This window comes from Tachysurus vachellii, chromosome 8, assembly GCF_030014155.1.
Source record: "Tachysurus vachellii isolate PV-2020 chromosome 8, HZAU_Pvac_v1, whole genome shotgun sequence".
In the NCBI taxonomy this organism is placed as follows: domain Eukaryota; kingdom Metazoa; phylum Chordata; class Actinopteri; order Siluriformes; family Bagridae; genus Tachysurus; species Tachysurus vachellii.
Genome location: NC_083467.1, coordinates 13,177,468 through 13,197,549, shown reverse-complemented (window position 1 = coordinate 13,197,549; position 20,082 = coordinate 13,177,468). Strand labels below are relative to the sequence as shown.

The following is a 20,082-nucleotide window of genomic DNA, read 5'->3' as shown; positions in this document are numbered from 1 at the left end:
ATATAAAACAAAGTTATTTTGTCTTAATTACTCATAGCTGTGAGGCACCCTGTCTTCTCTTCACTTCTTGGCTGCCACAGTTAGCGGGGACTCAGTCCATGTGTGAGTGATTTTCTGTGTATGTTTGTGTGTGTGAGAAAGAGAGAGAGAGAGAGAGAGAGAGAGAGAGAGAGAAGGAAACAAGATTTCTTGCTGGATGGTAATCAAAGTGACAAAGAATACAATAATCCACACTATCGAAATGTAGAGTGTCTTTACATTAGGAAGAAAACATCAGCAAAACAGCGACCCTGAACATGTCTCTAATCGTTTCAAATGAAGTAATGAAGGAGATGTTGGCGAAGCCTGATCTCCTCTCCTGTTCCACAAGGTGCAGCACTTGTTTGTGTGAATGTCTGGCAATTAAAAATAATTGGGAAGCAGGTTTGCCTCTAAATCTTCCAAGAGTGCCAGTTATGATCTAATGAAGCTTCATTAGCCATGCTGAAAGCTGAGAGCTCTGTATGACAACGGCAATTAGACAGGATCATAGACAAAATCATTAAAAAATGCCCCGACTAAGATTAGCTTTTCACTTAATGACCAATTCATTAGCTAATTGATTTCTTATTAGTTACAGGCAGAAAAGCCTGCTTGGATTTCTGCACGGCTAATTAACAGCATTTACACCATTAGTCAATTGCCTAATTCTCAGGAAAACAAGTTTTGAATAGAATATAGCTCCAGTGCTTCAGGCCACTCACGTTTCTTTATGTTTTTTTCTCTCCACTATTGCAGGGCTATTTTTGTGTGTGTGATATCTAATGTGGCCAATATTTTGTGATTATGCACGCCAGCCTTTTGAAAGATATTGCATACACGGGCCTTGTTTAGTGAGAGCCCTATTGTTTAGGTGCTTGTGGAAGATTTGTTACGTTTTACATTTCATATGACAGCACCCCCGCTCGCTTCAAATTCATGCTCACCTCAGGTATATCAAAGAAATAGAGATAGAATCAATTGTCGTTTATAGTCACCAATTTTTTTTTTTATCTGAGTTTTTATCCTGAATTGTCTCTTTGTATCAGCCTTCAATGCTTCTCAGAAAAATGGGCCTGATACACAATCCTGTATATATTCACAAAGCAAATTACTGATGATTATTTTTTTGACTGTTAAAAAAATTAGACTAAGAAAAACATTGATTTTCACTGAATGAACTAATAAAAAATCACACAAAATAAGACTTTGGTCTGAAATCAAAGCAATTTGTCCGAGCATGTGCAATATAGTGACAATAAAGAAATCAATTTATCTTTGCTGCTTCTGTATTTTTTGTTGTTGTTATTTTCACACACTATCTTAAATGAAGCCATGTCTTGTGACACATCGAGCGATGCTTCAGACACACAAATGCATGTGCAATGACAGGTGGTCTGATTGGAAGGCAGTACATAATATCCTTTAAGGCTTAACATGATTGTGTGGTCCATCTCTTGTTTGGGGCCTTCTGGCAGTCAGTGGCCATGTACAGGTCTCAGTGGGGCTTTGCCTGGAACTAAAGGAGACGTGTAAGAGATGAGAGCCAGCTTTTTGAATTTTCAGAGTCTGAACTCAACAACAGGCAATGCCTGGGGGTGCTTCCTGATTGTTTTTATTGTTGCAACCAGGTACACACACTCACATTCAGGCATACACACACTCACACACAGACAAACACACACACACACACAAGCACACATATATATTACTATGTTATTAAAGTGTTGTTTTTCCTGCATTTTATGAAAATATTTCATTTTATGATAATACAAATTCTTTAGTAAAGCAGAGTTCTAAAAATAAAGGATGCAGTTATCCAGACATCAGTGCATATAGTTTTGTTCATGTGAACTTACCCTAATCTATAGTACTCTACCTTAGGGGTCAGGGAGGCTTCAACCCTGTGGCCGCTACTGGTTCTAGCAGTGGCTGAATGGCTAAGCCCAAGGGGACAGGGGAATACAGCATGACAGATGGGGTGACTGGTGAGCTCGTCTACAGATGGTGGTCTCTTCAGTTCCCCCACCATTCAACTAGCAGGCCTCAGGGAGAGAGAGAGAGAGAGAGAGAGAGAGAGAGAGAGAGAGAGAGAGAGAGAGAGAGAGAGAGAGAGAGAGAAGGGAGTAAGGGAGTAAGGGAGTTAGGGAGGGGAAGAGATGAGCTCCTCACCCTCACCTCAGCAGTGTTAGCCATCTCCAGTGGCTCTTAATCAGGCCTGCCACTCTGCATCTCTGCACTAATTAATCTTAATGATCCTGCCGATCGGTGACTTCTGCTTCTTAAGATGACTGCATAAATCACCCTCAACAAATGGATGCGCCACACATCTCTAACCAATACAGGGTAACAAAAAACGTGGCTTAAAATAAAATCATTTAATTGCATGATTGAGCAAGTGTTGGGCAGCCCCATAAAAGCTTGTCTTAATATAAAATGGGTGCACTATCTTCAAGTGTCACAAGAAACTGTTTGCTAGTAATAATGGCGTACATTGCATATACTAAACCACCCACTTACAGTAAGCAAAAAGTCTTTGGTTAATTTAACAATGCCTGCCAAGGCAACCATGAAACATATCTACTCGAACCAAATCAATGTATGCTAGAGGCAAGGGGTAGTGTGTCTGTCTCCAGTTTTGACCGCAGGATGCAATGATCACAAGCTTTTATTGATCATATTCTCTAGCCATGCAATAACTGTGTGTTTTATGTAAGACTAGGGGAGGAGAGGATAACCTCATAATCAACCAGTAGAGGCATGACCAAATGCATGACCAAAAGCATGACCAAATTTATATGTTTCATCAGAGCTGATGCAGCGAAACTTGTACATCTCCATTAAAAGAATTCTATTATATGAATGATATGCACCAAGAGGTCTAATATGCATATAAGGTTTCTTCTCAATTTCAGGTGACAGAAATAACTCCAAATCCTCTGGCACCTTTTGGGTGTGAACTAATTGACATCATAATTCACAGTTCATCGATGCTCCTATAATCATGTTTAATCTGCAGGTTTAATTGCCTTTCTGGATACAGAACCCAGAAGGCTCTTCGCAAAACCATGACCAATATCAGCACTCATGTATGTCCTTTTGACCCCACAGATATAAGCACTGAACAATTGTGAGAGCACATGAAGCATAAAGCTTATTTGTGAATGAGGATCTAAAACACTACGTTGTGCATCTTTTATAAACTTGTTCTTATGGTATTGATTCGAGCGTATTGTGCTGAGCCATTTTATTTCCCTAGAGTCCCAGGCTATTAACTCTGATATCATCAGGAAAGATCCTCTTACTGAAATTCCCCTGTCACGTCTCATCTAGCAAGCTACACGGGCCTTTGACCTGTGACAGATAAAACATTGTTGCTGCTATATGAGTCATACTTTATCAGATCTGAATCTTTGCAGTAAACTCTCTTGGGCAGCCTGGCCAAACATTATCCCCAAAATGATATTCCAAATTTTGCAGGCTATAAAAATAACAATGGCTTTAGAGGAGAATTCGACAAAACATTATTTCTTACTAACCTTCAAATTCAAAAACCTTTTAAATAATTCCATGCAAGAATAAGTTTACTTTGAGCTTTTATTTGTTAATTTTGTTACAGAACATCATCAAGCAAACGTAAATATATATTATGCCCTACTTTATTTTACATCAGAAAGAAGGCATTGTTTTATAAAAATATTAAATTATAATACAATTATGAATTAGTTTAAAAGACTAATCATCATAAATAAATGATTTATTATTTAATAAAGCTTTAAATTACATTTCAGTTTGAATATTGAGTGCTAAATAAATGCAGAATTTATGTATAATGTGCCATTGAAGTCTGAAGAATTATTATGCACTAAGGTGCTTATTATGCTGCTTTTGCTGCTTAGCAGTGCCATGTAAAGGCTAGAAGTAAAGGCCTTTGATTTTACAAATGAACTCAGTCTATTTTTAATTTCATAGCATGTCATGCAATATTTTCACAGGGAAATAAAATCACTTACATGGAAGAAAAATCGATAATAGAATCTATAAAAGAAACATGGGTTACTTCATATGTCTCTATCGGTTTGCTTCGATGATCTCTGGTGTTTGTTGCACATCCCCTTAAATGCCTACTGGAGTTACATTTGTGAATTGTTTTATTTTTATTTATTTATTTATTTATTTATTTATTTATTTATTTATTTATTTATTTATTTTGTTTGTTTGTTTGTTTGTTTGTTTGTTTTTTTTTTTTAGCAAAAATCCTCATTTACAAAAGACAATGATGTAAAACTGTCTTTGATGATAGTCGTAATTTTCCCACAAAATCACATAAACAACTTGAAACTGATTATATGAAAGAATAAATCACACCCCATTCACATGGCAAGCCTGTACCAGTTCTACAATGAACGATGTGGACCATGGCTTCAAATAAGTTCCCTTGTTGTAAAAATGGTGAAGAGGAAAGAAAACAAATCGGAGAGATCAAGAGTAGAGCAGGCTTTGGATTATTATGTTTTTCCAACAAATCGCCTCAACATTTTTGGGTGTAAAGTCAATTTCATGCCTCTTTTTAGTTGGTAACGTTACCCTGTGGGCAGATAGTGTTCGAGGGGGGAAAATACATTTAAAACAAACACGTGCTCTAGGGGTCTCTCTCTCTCTCTCTCTCTCTCTCTCTCTCTCTCTCTCGCTCGCTCTCTCTCGCTCGCTCTCTCTCTCTTCGTATTTCGGACAACAACAACATTATTTTTTAAATTAGTTTAATACTTAAATTAAAATAATGAAATAAAAACGAATATGTAAATATAGATTGTGACTGAATGTAGCTTAAAATATCTAGTGATATGAACATTTATTCAAAATGGACAGATGTCTCACTATAGATACAACACTAATTTAACTGTCAGAATCTGTGATACATTTGCACTAATTATTGACCTATAGTCTATGATAGTAACAATGTGTTGCCTCTTAACAAAAGTGCGATTGTAACATGAAGCAGAACGAAAACTATTAAATCTTAGGGCAAAGCGTTTAGAGTAAACTACTGATCATTAACTCAGATGCATGCATGATCGTGCATAACACTCAATCGTGTCTGAATTTCTGGAAACCCCTTTTAAACTGGGGCATTTTAAAACTTGGATTAATCAGGTGAACAAATAGGTTTGCCAAAAAAAAAAAAAAGATATGGCAGAAAATAAACCTATAATTTCAAATCTGAACCTAGAAGTATTACGTTCACACACATACGGGATTAATCCAAAGAAACCATCAAGTTCAAACGGTGTTCTTGCCATTTGGTCAGAGTTAGCATGGAGTTGCTGCATATAAAAAACAACAACAAAAAAACCTCTGACTCTTCTCGTTCTCGCCACTAACAAGATCCTAAAGCCGAACAGGAATGAAGGCTGCTTGAAGCTCCACCGCACTCATCCAGCTAAAGACAGGCTTGATGCAACAGGGACTGATCACTAGCTCACAGATTACATGGCCATCAGCCAACACGCGCCTCCTCCACCCCTCCAAACCCACCCACCGCTTATACAGGACCTTGGTGCGCTCTAAAACACACCACACTTCGTCGTGCACCTTCATACACGGCACTCCGTTTCTTAACATCCTAAAGTGCCAAAATTTAATCAAAGCTACGAGCTAATGGGCCGTATTTTTAATGCAAATGGTTAGAGACATTTATCTCTATTTTGCGCACAAAAACACACACTGGGGATTGAGTATTTAAAACAAAAATAAACAATTATACTGTGCGGACAGTTCAGAGACATTGGCTGGCCCTTGATCTGACATACAATCCAGTGTGCAGTAGTTCTGAAATGTATCACCCTGAAATATTCAGGTAGGTATATATCTAAGATCAACTAGGATAATCAATTATGCAAAAAAGACTTTTTTTTCTTCTTCCTGTAATGCCATTGCAGAAAAGGTAACAAACACAGGAACAGGGATTAACAAGCAGTACCGCTTTTAAAAAGGACCGAAGGGGTCAGTATTTTATTGGGTCTCTCACTCAGAGAAAATGTGAATCTTCTTCACTAAAGGAATAACATAATGATCATGTAAATCACGGGGAACTCTATCTATTGTTGTTCCCGTGCGCTCTGTCCATCCGCGTGCCACGGAGACCTGCGCACTTCTGGAAAACATCTGGATAGATATTTGAAAGTTTCGTTGTTGATTTGATAAGTATATGACATACAATTGGCTGACGTGATATTACATTAGCACACAGATTCTTAAAAATGATATGATCCCCCTTTTCTCCCTAAACGCGCTTTCAGCCAAATATGACACGAGATTAATGATCATTATCATGTAGCTTCAGTTTTAAACCTCCTATCGATATTTTATTTGACGATTTATTTATTTTCAGTTTGCCATCTATCAGCCTGTCCGCCCCCAGGCCCTACTGCCTCTGAACCCTTTCACAACCTAATTATCATTTCATTATGTCAGCTTTGGTCATTTACCAAATTGAACTTAAATTACTGAACTTAAATACTACAAAACAAGGAGACGAATAGCGCATTATGAAATAGACTAGACCTATATTTACCTAGTGATTTATACATATTTTAAATTTCCCTCTCTATTTCGCATGGGATGTCCATCTCATCTCATTATCATCTAATAAACTCATTAAAACAAATGTGAAAATGTCAGTTTTGTTATTGGCTCTCTGCAGATGTATCTATGTATAGAGATTGTGAAGCAGACTCATACAAACTGCATCTAGAAATGTGTTTGTCAGGAACTGAGAGGGGAAGGGAGGGCGTGCTTGGTTCCCATATCCCGTCTGCCGATAACAGATAGTTTAAAATATGGATCGTGCCTCTTTAAGGACAGACACTTAGTGTAAAATGCGCTATAAGAAACAATTCTCTTGTACACGCCCGAAGCAGCTGCTGATTGGGACACACACGTGTTTTCTGCTCATGCACTGGGACTAGGTTTCACAACTGTATAATTCACTAATGCCATGATGAAAAATGTAAATAATTATATTTAAAAAAAACAATACAAAAATACTGGAAAAATACTGCAGCTGTAGAGAAATTTTTTTAAAAATAGACAGTGGTGTAAAATCAATAGGCTGTACGTTAAATTCAGGTGCACCTGATACCTCTGAAACCACCTTATAACAAAAAAAAACACTTAGAACACACATTTGTGCTATTTACAATTGTATGTACGAAAAGATAAATAGACATAAAAATGACTACAATATTAAATATATACTATAATCCGCATATTGATTATATGTGCATGACTTAATGTTCTGGCTTAAGAATAAAATAAAAATCTACTTAGTCATAATAATAATAAGGATAAGGATGCAGAAATAGAAAATATACTCATTTATATACGTTAGAAGGTGTTTTACTGAGATGATTAATGACACACATTAGCCTGAATCGTTTCTCACATATCAGTCAGTGTTAACTTTCAACCGCGGAGTGAGCAGTACTTAATTAATGCAGGAAAAATACAGCAGCACGAAGCTCAAGGTCACATGTTGGAATATCCCCACGTGTGATGGCAGTTTTAAATAGGATTGGGATAAATAAAGTCTCATCAGTCAGACAATCATCAGCAGACAAACGTACAGACTCGTTGAATTCGACCAGTTATTATTATTATTATTATTATTATTATTATTATTATTATTATTATTATTATTATTATTGTTATTATTATTATTATTACTAGTAGTAGAAGTAAAATCAAAGCACTGCTAGGATTAGGTCCTTATTTGTATGTTACCAAAGAAACTTTCAAATTATTTTCCAAAAAACAAATAATTTATCTTAAAAGTGTACAACATACAATATGCGGTAGACTAATACTTAATTACCATAATATAGATAAAATGTAAATATTATTATAACTTAATATTTACACACAACACAAATAAAAATATCCAACAAATGTTACACAGCAAACCTACACCACTGTTTTCAGGCAGGGTGGCTAATATTACAGGCTATATACTATATTTAATATTTTAATAACAAAATAGCAACTTTATGTAGGATGCAAAAGTTGAATTAAATTCATGCAATTATGAAAAATATCCGCGCTTGTGACTGATTGCTCAAATAATCAGTGAATCTTTGCTGTAAATCTTTTTTTTCTTCTTTTAAACGGTGGGTTTCGGGAACATGCGTTCATTTGACTTTAATTCCTAACAATAGACAATAATTTTTTTTTTAATATATATTTTTTAAAAACTGTCCACAAATTGCGTCAATGCACCATGAGTCCAGGCAAATCCGCTCATGTTATGGCACGATTCATATCACCTAATAGCTTTAATGAAATTATCGCGGAATTAATTAAACACGGCTCCCCGGTTCCACAACACCGTAGGCATGTTTAATGGAGTGTAATCATATTAAGGGGCTCCACGGCGGCATTGATTTGAAGCAAAGCTGCTGAAAGTTGAATTCAGGAGCGAGAGGAGCCTGTAATTGCTCAGGACACGGCGGTGGGGGCTGGGCCGAGGTGAGCGCCGTATAAATAGTGTGATCTCCAAAAACACAGACACACCAACCGGAGTGATCTAAACCTCCTCCTCCTCCTCGTACACCCCCCTTTCCAACATCTGCGCGTTTACGATCGAGCTCACACACATACACACACATAGACATACACACATACAGACCGAGCGAGAGAGAGAGTCAGCGAGAGAGAGCAGCGCGTTAGGGTCGTAAAGTGGATTTGTGCCATCAGGAGCGCTTCTTCTCCAACCATGGAAGAACTCACGGCGTTCGTGTCGAAATCCTTCGACCAGAAGAGCAAGGAGAGCAGCAAAGAGAGCATCACGTACAGGGAAGTTTTGGAGAGCGGCTTGGCGCGGGCCAGGGAGCTGGGAAACTCGGATGGCAGCCTGCAGGACATTACTGACAGCAATACGCACTGTCCCGTACATCTATTCAAGGAACACGTGGAGCTGGACAAGGACAAGCTGAAGGAGTTTAACGTGGCCAGGGCGAGTGACGGTAAGAGACGTGCACGGCTTCCTCAAACCTGAAACCAGCGCTGCGTGAAAATATCCAGCTAATGTTAAGTTTGTGTGTTAATGTTTTAAATCAAATCACAAAGAATATTCTCAAACTTGTATAAATATTTCAATTGCTCACAAAGGACATGTTTTGATTGTTCTGAAACTAATGTAAGATATAGATTTAATCCTAACTTTAAAACAGGCATTTACCAGAATTCATGAATCTCACGATTATTAATTGTTTATCTTATTATCTAATATTTTAGTGAGCAAATGATGTTACATGACATAAAAAGGCCTTGGTTCGTCCATTATAACCAGAAAAATCAATAAACGACAATAAAATGCTAAAAAACAAACTAACTAACTAGCAAAGCAAAACAATCAAAACAACCTATATAGATAAGATTGTTTGCATTTAAACCTGTTTCACTATTTTCGCAGTGTTCTATAAAAAATCACACGAAAAACAAGACACCCAACTATTTATAAATATAATTTAGAAATATCTCATATATTTTCGTGAAGTAGGCCCAATAATAATAATAATAATAATAATAATAATAATAATAATAATAATAATAATAATTATAAGAAGAAGAAGAAGAAGAAGAAGAAGAAGAAGAAGAAGAATGATGATGATTATGTGTTTTTTACAGCAAATGTTTGGGCGGAATAATTATTGCGAGCATAATTTTGCCAAAATTAGGTAACATCAGTAATTACAGATGTATGTAAAGTCTCAGTCTAATCTGATGAAGATTTTTAATGACATATTCGTATAATAGAACGTTACTATGCTATTTGTCTTATGCTGATATGTTTTACCTATTGAGTGGAATTTCTCTATAGATGTTAAACAAGTGCATATTTTAAACATTATTTAAAAACCCAATATTTAATAGATTACTTTTGAGTGTGATGTCTGTAGTATGATGCCTAAGTACAGTTTCTGTTTCTGTCAAAGTTTTCGATACTTTAGAACACTGTTGGCAATAAACAAGCCTTCTGTGGCAGCCCACTGTATGTTTTGCTCAGAGCGCTGTGTTGTTGCTTGAAGGAACAAAAAGAAACTCGTCTGTATATTTATCACACTGACACGGTAAACTGTTTCAGCATAGCCTACATACAACTGTACGAGGCAGCTTGTAGTAACGAGTTTTGCCTTTTTCCTAGGGATTTATGAGTGCAAAGAAAAGAAGGAAGAGGTGAAGTCGGAGGACGAGGACGCCCAGGGTAAACTGAAACAGAGACGTAGCAGGACAAATTTTACCTTAGAGCAGCTGAATGAACTGGAGCGCTTGTTTGATGAGACGCATTACCCAGACGCGTTCATGCGAGAAGAGCTAAGCCAAAGACTGGGACTGTCCGAGGCCAGGGTTCAGGTAAGAGCTCTTACCAGTGCTGTTAATGCCTGAAAAAAAAATCACACTTTTTAAGAACATTTAGGCCTAGACACATTCTATATGCACAATGGAAACGTTTAGCAGGCTGAGGTTATTTTTAGCAGGCCGATTATACCGGGCTGGAACCATAATAAGTGTCCTTTCAGGGCTGGTTTTCTAACACAACTTTCACATAGCGTCAGTTTATACACATTAAACACACCACTGTGTACTGCCTTATCACCATATTAGATATTAACTATTCGATACATTTGTAATTTTTAGACCCTGAAGGAATGGATGACGCCAAATGCTGTAAAAATGAAGATAAAAGGCTCTTCAGTACGCTTATTGATTTATATGCAACACCTTTGCTCACAAATGATTGAAGTTTAACAGGCCTGTGTTCTTTAAGAAAACACATCCTGATCCCCTTGGAAACACAGTTTGTTGTGCTGCTAATACTACCAGTTCTATTACTAAAAAACTAATAATTATAGTAAACAAAAAACAGCAGCAACAAATAACAACAACAAATAACAACGACAATAATAATTGTTATTAATAACAATTAATAATAATTAATAATTAATAATAATATTAATAATAATAATAATAATAATAATAATAATAATAATAATAATAAAAAACATTGGGGTTATAATTTGGTACTATATGATCTCACTGTTGCTCATTATTATTATTATTATTATTATTATTATTATTATTATTATTATTATTATTATTATTATTATATAACATTCCCCGGCAGTCCATTGTAGCGTCACATATTCTTTTACAAACGTAATATATTAAATGTTATTCATTTGTCCTAGATATACGATATAAAATCCTAGATATAACCACAGTGTAGATTATATCCTGCAATTATAGTATGTATATACTGTATGATGCAGCTCGTCCTGTATATGATAGGTATATAACATAAAAGACTAGTGGGAAAAAAAAAACATTTTGGTTAGTAATTATAAATGGTATTTCTGGTACAGCAGAAACATGATAACATTAAAAATGTGCTTATGAAGGCAGATATTTAAGAATAAATTATAAAAGCAATTTGTCTGTTTGGGCGAGTTTGAGTTACCGGAGTGAGTGCGGATATGAAATGGCTCCTTTAGTTTCAGCAGCACCAGCGATCAGAGGTAAACTTGCTTATGTGCTGCGGAAAGATCTAACCACATCATTAAAATTAATGAAGAGATTGAACTGCTGCTGCAGGGGACACCTTCTTATGTCACACACCTCATTTTCTCCAGCGTTATCTTTGTAATATCTACCATTGGCTTGATATACTGTTCCCATAAAAATGTATTAGAAATAATCTAATTGGACAGTGGCTGGTGCTGGGGCTCTGCTGTGCTCCGGTTAGACGGTGCAGCTTTTCCACTGGGCCAATCTTTAAAAAATATCCTTTTCAGAGATTCAGGACAAATCATATTAAACATGCTCATATAAACCAGTCTATAGGTGCTGTGGCCTTTTGATAAAAATAAATAAATATAGAAATAAACCCATAGAATTTAAGAATATGTTCTTTACATATTTTGGCACAAGGTCGTGTTTGTACCAGAATGCAGACAACAAACGCACAATATTTCCAGTAGCAAGGGAACAAAATTGATTTCAGCTTAAACGCTGGTGTTGAAATTGTAAGACACGAGGTGGATAGCCGATATTAACCTGTTACTGAAGTGTTATACAGAAACCTCACACCGAGCAGCTGTCAGGAATCTAATTGAAAGTTATGAGACCTTGGTGAAGAGAAGGCAGTAATTCAATTACAACTAATATCTTTCGGTTCCTGGTGCAGAGCTAAATTAAATGTCATTATTCACTGTCTCTAATAAAAATCAAAAGGAAATCGGATTAGGGGATTTGCGAAATGCATCATTGAGTGGCCCTTAATGAAGAAATAACTGTCTAAACCAGTGTTATTCACTTCGCTTAGCATACTGATAGATAATTAGAATTGATCTCGAACGGAAAATTGATTTGTTTTCAATATCACATAAGGCACTTATTATTAAACAAAACGGAAAAACGGAAAATACAACGTCAACAATACTAACCTGAATTTATTAACACAAGATGATTTTTATTATTATTATTATTATTATTATTATTATTATTATTATTATTATTATTAGTAGTAGTAGTAGTAGTAGTAGTAATAATAATAATAATAATAATAATAATAATAATAATAATAATAATATCATTGCATTCTTCTAAATAAAATTGACACACTTTCAAAACAGAGTAGAGCAAGAGCGAAGGTGACCCGGACCTTTAGTACGTCTGATAATGTGGTCATTAAACGCTATGATTAGATATGAAGCACTGAGCAGTGTGTGGGCTCAATAACGCCAGTATCACAGTCGCGTTAAACCACTTCACTGATTTTTTTCCATCTTATTATTGAAAATGCCACTCAGACATTCATGACCCTCACTCATGCACAAAAACACATTCTGTATTATAAAAAAATAGGCAAACAGTGTTAGCTAAATTCACATAGCTGTAGTTTTTGTCTTGAATATAGGCTTTACTTTACTTACCAGCGCTGTTAAATGTCATAAATCACTAATATTGCCACTGAAGAAATATAATTTTAACAAAACAGTCACCCAACAAATCTAAGGGATTCCCTTGTTTAAGAATTAGCTTATTATTTTAATTAAATGGTCATTTGTAAAGAGTAGAAGACATTCACTTACAGCACACAGGCCTACCTCATACAACGTGCTTATTATTTTTATATTATTATTATTATTATTATTATTATTATTATTATTATTATTATTATTTTAATTTACACCGTTTAAGACTGGCAGTAACTGTAAATGTACAAAATACAGAGTGTATAATATATATTATAATAATTTTTTTCCCCAAATAGTTTTATACAAAATCATGATATAAATCGCTGTACAGTATATTTCATGTCGTCTGGATAAGTAAACACACCCATTCCTAAATTAGACATGGTTAGGGACATGGCTCAAAATATAATTTTGTGTTATATGTCATGTTATATGTTATAAAAATGTAAAATATGTTATATTTTAATATTGAACTCGCCATTCAAACTCATTTACTGTCATTTGTGTTTCAGGTCTGGTTTCAGAACAGAAGAGCAAAATGCCGAAAACAAGAAAATCAGATGCACAAAGGTACATGGTAAAATATTTCTAGAAGTTAGTTGAGGCCTATGGATATAGGCTTAGTCTTTAACGCAGGCCAGGGGAGATGGTGAAGAGGAGTTTCACTACTTCCTGCAATTTCGCAAATTATCAGTCGTCTAATTGATCCGTTAAAAATGACTGATTCTCTTGCAGTATGCATCATGAAATGATATTACCATTAGCACCTGACTTCTAATTGTGATTACTGTATGCTTGTAGGTGTGATTTTGGGCTCCGCCAGTCACTTGGACGCATGCAGAGTCGCTCCCTACGTTAACATGGGCGCCTTGAGAATGCCATTTCAACAGGTATGAACATCAACTCAACCAAAACTATTTCTTTCTATATTAAAAGGATCGTTTTAAATTGATAATCTTATATAATAATAATGCTGTGGTGCAAACATACTGTAAGACAGTTTGTCTGATCCTTATATCTCCGAGCTCCATATCCTCTAAGAAGGAGCCTATGGACCACGTCCCAAACCTGCCCAAAATAAATGGATAAAAATAGCAAATCACAGCTTGTGTCTATATGTAGAACATTATTTTGGCACACTGTTTAGTAAGGTAATGTACGGCTTTTGGATAGGGTCGATGCACTGCCCAGTTATGGTCCTGTATGTCTAAAGTTCAGAAGGTTCTGATTTCACAGCCCACACATCCAGCTCATCAGTCAGCTGGCAGCTCGAGCGTTAAAACCAAACAGTGGACACACCGCTGGCTTTAGGGCTGAACACCAAGTGCACTGACTTTTTTTTTTTTTAGCGTAATGGCGGACCACGTTGTCGAAAGGTTTGTACGAGGCTGGGGTCGCAAACTTGGAGCCATGTCAGACCTTTTCAACTGTGAGCCTCGATGAGAGGAAAGTGAGATTAGAGAGACATTTGATCCAGTGTGTGTTTTGGAAGCGCGAGCGCGTCAGTCAGTCGGAAAAAAGCAGCGCTCATTAAGCTAACGGTGCAGCTAGATTAAAGAGCTTACGGTGGGGAGAAATATAGCGCAGGATATTGGCTGTGAGCGGCACTGGCAGGGCAGGAGTACGGAGACCTGAATACTGACACCATAACACTAGCACGGAGAGAGGAAGACAAAAACAGGCGCCACTTTCTCTGTAGCAAAATGTCCGCCACCTGTTGTCCAGACGGCGCGAGCGGTACTACAGAGCTGCACGTGCTTCTCACTTTTATGTCAGCAGGAAAGTTGGTATTACGGAATTATAAATAGCTGTGTAAGTTAATAGCGTGATGTGCATTTTGATCATATCTCACATAAATATGGCTATATCTAAGGGCAATAAAAATATAAAATGACCGATTATCTTTTCCATGTTCTGAGAAAGTAAAAAAAACAACAACAAAAAACCGTGCAAATTCATCACAAAAAACCAACACAGCACGAGACATGCTTTGTTTGATTTGGATGTCTAAACAGATGGCACAAATGTTTTATACGATACTTACGCAAAACTAGATATATTGGTGGAAGAAAAAAAGCAAAAGCGAGTGATGTATAATTTTCACCTCATCATATTAAAATAATTGTCGAAAACGTGCAACTCTATATTTTATACTGGCTGCTGGTACCTCTTTCCTTTTTGCCTAGGAATACATCTCAATAAATATTTATAGCCATATTTGTGAGCAAAATTGTTTATTCATGCAATTGAATACATAATTAGGAGTACGAGCTCCTGTAGGATTGCATGCATGGATGCAAAGTTTCATGAATCATACTAATGCACAGAGCTTTTCAACTGATCAGATTCCTTTGACTATTACGTTGGCTGGGCACACTACATAATTCAACAATGTTAACTCAGATGAAAAAGAAGTGTGAGTTAGCCCTGGCCTATTTTCAGTGAAAACATGCAGTTAGTGGAAGCGTTTAGAGAAGCGAAGGGGGAAGCATGGTGTGTTCAAGCCTGTAACTGGATCCCTGACTCTCCTCAGGCTGAGACGCCTGCCACAAAGTAATGCTGCATTTGTTTTCCTCTTGGTTCACAGGTCCAAGCGCAGCTGCAGTTGGAGGGGGTGACCCACTCGCATCCTCACCTGCACCCCCACCTGGCAGCACATGCTCCCTACCTGATGTTCCCTCCTCCACCATTTGGACTACCAATCGCCTCGCTGGCAGACTCAGCCTCGGCAGCGGCCGCTGTAGCGGCGGCTGCCAAGAGCAACAGCAAGAACTCCAGCATCGCTGACCTGCGACTCAAGGCAAGAAAACACACGGAGGCGCTTGGACTCTGACCCCCATGGGCGTCTCTACTGCTCTGAACTGATAATTGTTTCTCACACAAGACTGCGCCTGTGAAAAAGGCCATGACATTCACAGTTAAAACAAAAACAAAATAAAAACTAAAGAGAGAGAAAATGTACTGAGAAAAGAAAGTGAGAGTGAGAGAGAGCATGGGGGAGCTTGGGGGTAAAGAGAACGTGAAAAAAATGTCACAAAAACCAGCTGCCAAAACACACCACTTGTAGAAAAAGGTAATTAAATACCAATGAAGTCACCTTTTACTTTTCGCCCAACAGGCAGGACTGCTTGGAGGCCACTGGCTCAGCCCTTTCCAGACCCAGATCACAGCCCCAGGACCATACAAAAATATCTGGATGTCTGTCTGAAACCCAGCGATTAAGAGTGGCGACTCTTAGAAAATGAGCAAAGCAAAAGGCAGACTCAGAGTGACTGAGGGAAGATAGAGCTTGGTCAGTACTCTCAGAATGAGAGACTCAAAACTCAAAAGTTCGGATTGTCAGCCGTACTGAAAGAAAAAAAAGCAACGGCCATATTTGTCTCCACCCACTGTGTTTGTGCTGCTGCCAAGAGCATGTGTTAAAATGAAGGATAGCTCTAATGGGGAGGGCTTCCATTGTAACTGACATTCACCCTGCTATGACAACCTTCCATCATAGTACCACATACCTAGTTTATATATAGTTTTTTATTTTTTAAACCCACAATGGACAGAGATGGGAAGCAGCACTCACACCAAGAGTACAATCATGAAAATTGAATTTCTCTTGCTTATTCTTAAAAGTTTTTGAAGAAACACTATACATAGTGGAATATAAATCCTGTATATTTCCCTCTGGGCATGGGTATGAAGGACTTTTAACTTTCACAGCTTTCATTTTCCATCATTTTGGCTCTCTCTTTTCTTTTTTGCAATGTGTATTTGGAATAGAAGTGAAACTAGCTTTTGCACTTCAGGTCTTGTATCAAGGTGTTTACAATCCTTATGGCAAGAAAATACTACTTCTATATGAGGGTGAAATTGGGGTAACGTCAAAATATATTAAAATGACAAAAATAATAATAGGGTCACTGCAATTTTCTAATTTGAAATGCAATTATGTGCAGATAAGTGCAATACTGTAAATATATTAAAAAAACAAATAGCAGTTGATGTTTGGTAATCAACAAACAACAATTTCTTTTGGCACTGATATTGATGTATTCCTAGTTGTTTTTAACAGACACATTTTTTTCCCAGGCTGTGTAAATGATAAGTTGCTAAGTCATTTGCACTCGTGTGCCATAACTCCCCATGTGTGATGGTACTCAAACATAGTTTTGCATATGTACATTGTTAATCTTGACATACATTGAGGTAGACCAGGCAAAAAAATAAAACATGATTATTTACAAATATACAGCAATTTCTTTAGCACCGTAGGCTTTTCTGGCTAAAAATTGCCCACCAAAGACTATCCTTCAATAATAGTACTTAGAGCAAATTAATGAATTGATTTAAATCTACAGAAGCATTTACAAAAGTAATTTTTTAAACACTTTTGAATAGTGTATCATATTTCTAGCACATGGACACAAATGCCAGTCATGAACTTTTGTCAGTCAAAGGAACTAAATATAATACTATGAGGAAAAAGACAGTTTTGTTTGCAAGCCCACTGTATGTAAAGATTTCTATTTGTTTCGATATAAACTGCCTTTGAGCTAGTAGATCCTAGTTAGGTCTACCTCTGACAATAAATGATCCATTGTGGTACAGTTTTGTTGTTCACTTCATTATGGTATTTAGGAATGTTTCTGTTTCTTAAAGTGAAGTCATAGGTTCTTTTTATTTATTATTTTATCTGAAAGTTTATAAATGTTGAATGGTCTAATTTCACATGTACATTTTTACATGGCTTTGCAATTATTTTTATATACTTTTTAAGGCTAACATTTGCAACCGTTTGAAACAAACATATGATTTGCAAACATTTGTTTGACTAAAATGTAGCGTGTCTGAGTTTACAAACATTTCAGGGACGATGGAGAACATGCTCAAACTTTGTGCTGAAATTTTTTTGAAGCTCCATGAAATTTGTTGTATCCCATAAATGACATTTCATATGAAAGCATGCCCAAACATGATTTGCCATTGGGTTTGTATTTTCTTTTGTTGTTTCATAAAAAATGAATGTACATCTTGTACAAGTAAACTATCAATAAAATTATAAATATTTGTAATAAGGTTTATAATGTGTTATGCATCTTTAAAATGACAAAATAAACACAGAATTTTCATGAAAAAATGTACAATTAAAAAAAAGCAACTTCTGAAGCAGCGCTCCATCCGTAAAGCTAAAAGCTGATATGTATCGAGTTTATACATAACCACAAGCATGCATTCATTTAATGCATAGCATGTGACATGGCTTTGAAAAGGATTTTTTCCTTATTCCTCACACTTGAGGAGCAATGCACCAGCGATACAGATGATAAAAGAATGTTTACAACAGGATCAATCAGATCTCCCACTAGGCAATGGTTGGATTTAGATTTAATTCACATTTGCACTCTTTAAATTGCAGGGTGATCTAATAATTTTGGGATTTACTTCTTAGTACCATTCTCCACTTTGTTACTTGTGTTTGTTATTAGTAAGTCTGTGTGCTAACACTACAGCTGTTACCCGTGAATGGCATGGATTTAGTAAAGAGCAGAAGACAAAGGCAGAAGGAGTCTAGCTGTCACTGCACTAATTCTGTATACAATTTGAAATGAGCAGGCTTTTGTTTGATAGTTGCACTTGGGAACTCAAATCCAGATGTCTGTACACAGAGTAATTACAGCGTGCTGCATAGTGCTCTTATTGTCTTAATCACAAGGAGAAATTAGTCCAAATGGCGTCCTGTTGAGCAAAGACCCTCTAAGAGGTTGTATCATGTTTAATTTGTACGCTTGCACTCATACATCAAGATAGACTGATAGAGGCCTCACATTTAGGCACTGCCTTCTAACCAAGGCCTGCTGGACTGAGCAGAATAGAGCAGCTTTCTTTTTTGGGGGCTGTAATAATTAGCAGCATTTTAAAGCCATCAATCCAAGCATAGTGTGCCACAGTTACATTATGTGTTTAAGCACACTGTTGTATTTTTCTTGACCACATATCGCAATACAAAATGAAACAAAGAGCACAACCAGATGATTTATTTAAACATAGTGTAATTGTTTACACAATTTATATCATGACTTGCCTTACATTTCTCAAGACAAGGGCTGGTCTGCATTGTCTTTGCTAAGATTCTTTGTACAATTTTATATATATGAACATCCAGATTTTATTATACACAAAATAAAACACTAAATTCATATGTGTAATGCTTTTAGAAATGTTTTTACAAAATTAAACAACAAAATAACATATCAAGATACAGTTAAAAAATATTAAAAATTTTCTTTGGTGATATCACCATTTGATTACAAACCTCGCAAAAGTGGAATAATATATAGCCGTTCCCTGTTTTAGCTGAGTTCCCTTTTAGCTGCTGTTGAACTGTGCTCTAGTCTTTGTAGTAAACTACGCTGCATGTTCATGCATATCTAAATTTGATTTGCTTGGAAATGTGCAGCTAGACATGAAACTCTGTCAGAATTAGTCCTATGATGTAATTTAACTATGCATACCCATGTGCTCAAACTGTTAGTGAGCAATTTCCTCTTGTGTTACACCACCATGGTGCTATAGGCTACAGTCTGATGTGACAGATTTTTGACTCGCACTAAAAAGAACATTGTAAATTAGGTCTCGGAAGAGCTGCAGTAAGAGCTGTGATGGCTGGTGAAAACCCAAGAATGATGTCCCACCTTACTCTGTAGAAAGCAGTGTAGGTTTTGATAAGTGTAATAATTTGCCATTGTACTATTAACTTATCAGAATAACAGCAGGTCTCTTTCTTAGTACTAACAGTGGTAAAGAAAAGCTAAATGTCAATACTTTTGTGAGTAAAAACTTTTGTTAATTGTCAATACAATTAACACTTGTGCTATGTTCTGTAACGATGTTACAGAACAAAGTGATAACAACATTATAGTAATTCTTTAGCACATTTAACGCATTTTCTATTCATTTTTCATGTCACACCTGCAAGTTTTAAATTTCCATGATATTTAAACACTAACAAGAAGATCCACGCTCATCACCATCACTCATC

The 20,082-nt window shown here is 36.3% G+C and overlaps 1 protein-coding gene across 1 annotated transcript; it reads left to right on the top strand.

Annotated features, from left to right (window-relative positions):
- The first annotated feature begins 8,603 nt into the window (after nt 1-8,603).
- shox (shox homeobox) lies at nt 8,604-18,118 on the top strand. Its single transcript, XM_060876323.1, has 6 exons — nt 8,604-9,038; nt 10,220-10,428; nt 13,565-13,622; nt 13,854-13,942; nt 15,640-15,852; nt 16,171-18,118. The coding sequence occupies exons 1-6, from the start codon at nt 8,789-8,791 to the stop codon at nt 16,258-16,260; spliced, it is 909 nt and encodes a 302-aa protein (XP_060732306.1). The 5' UTR covers nt 8,604-8,788; the 3' UTR covers nt 16,261-18,118.
- Nucleotides 18,119-20,082: the final 1,964 nt, after the last annotated feature.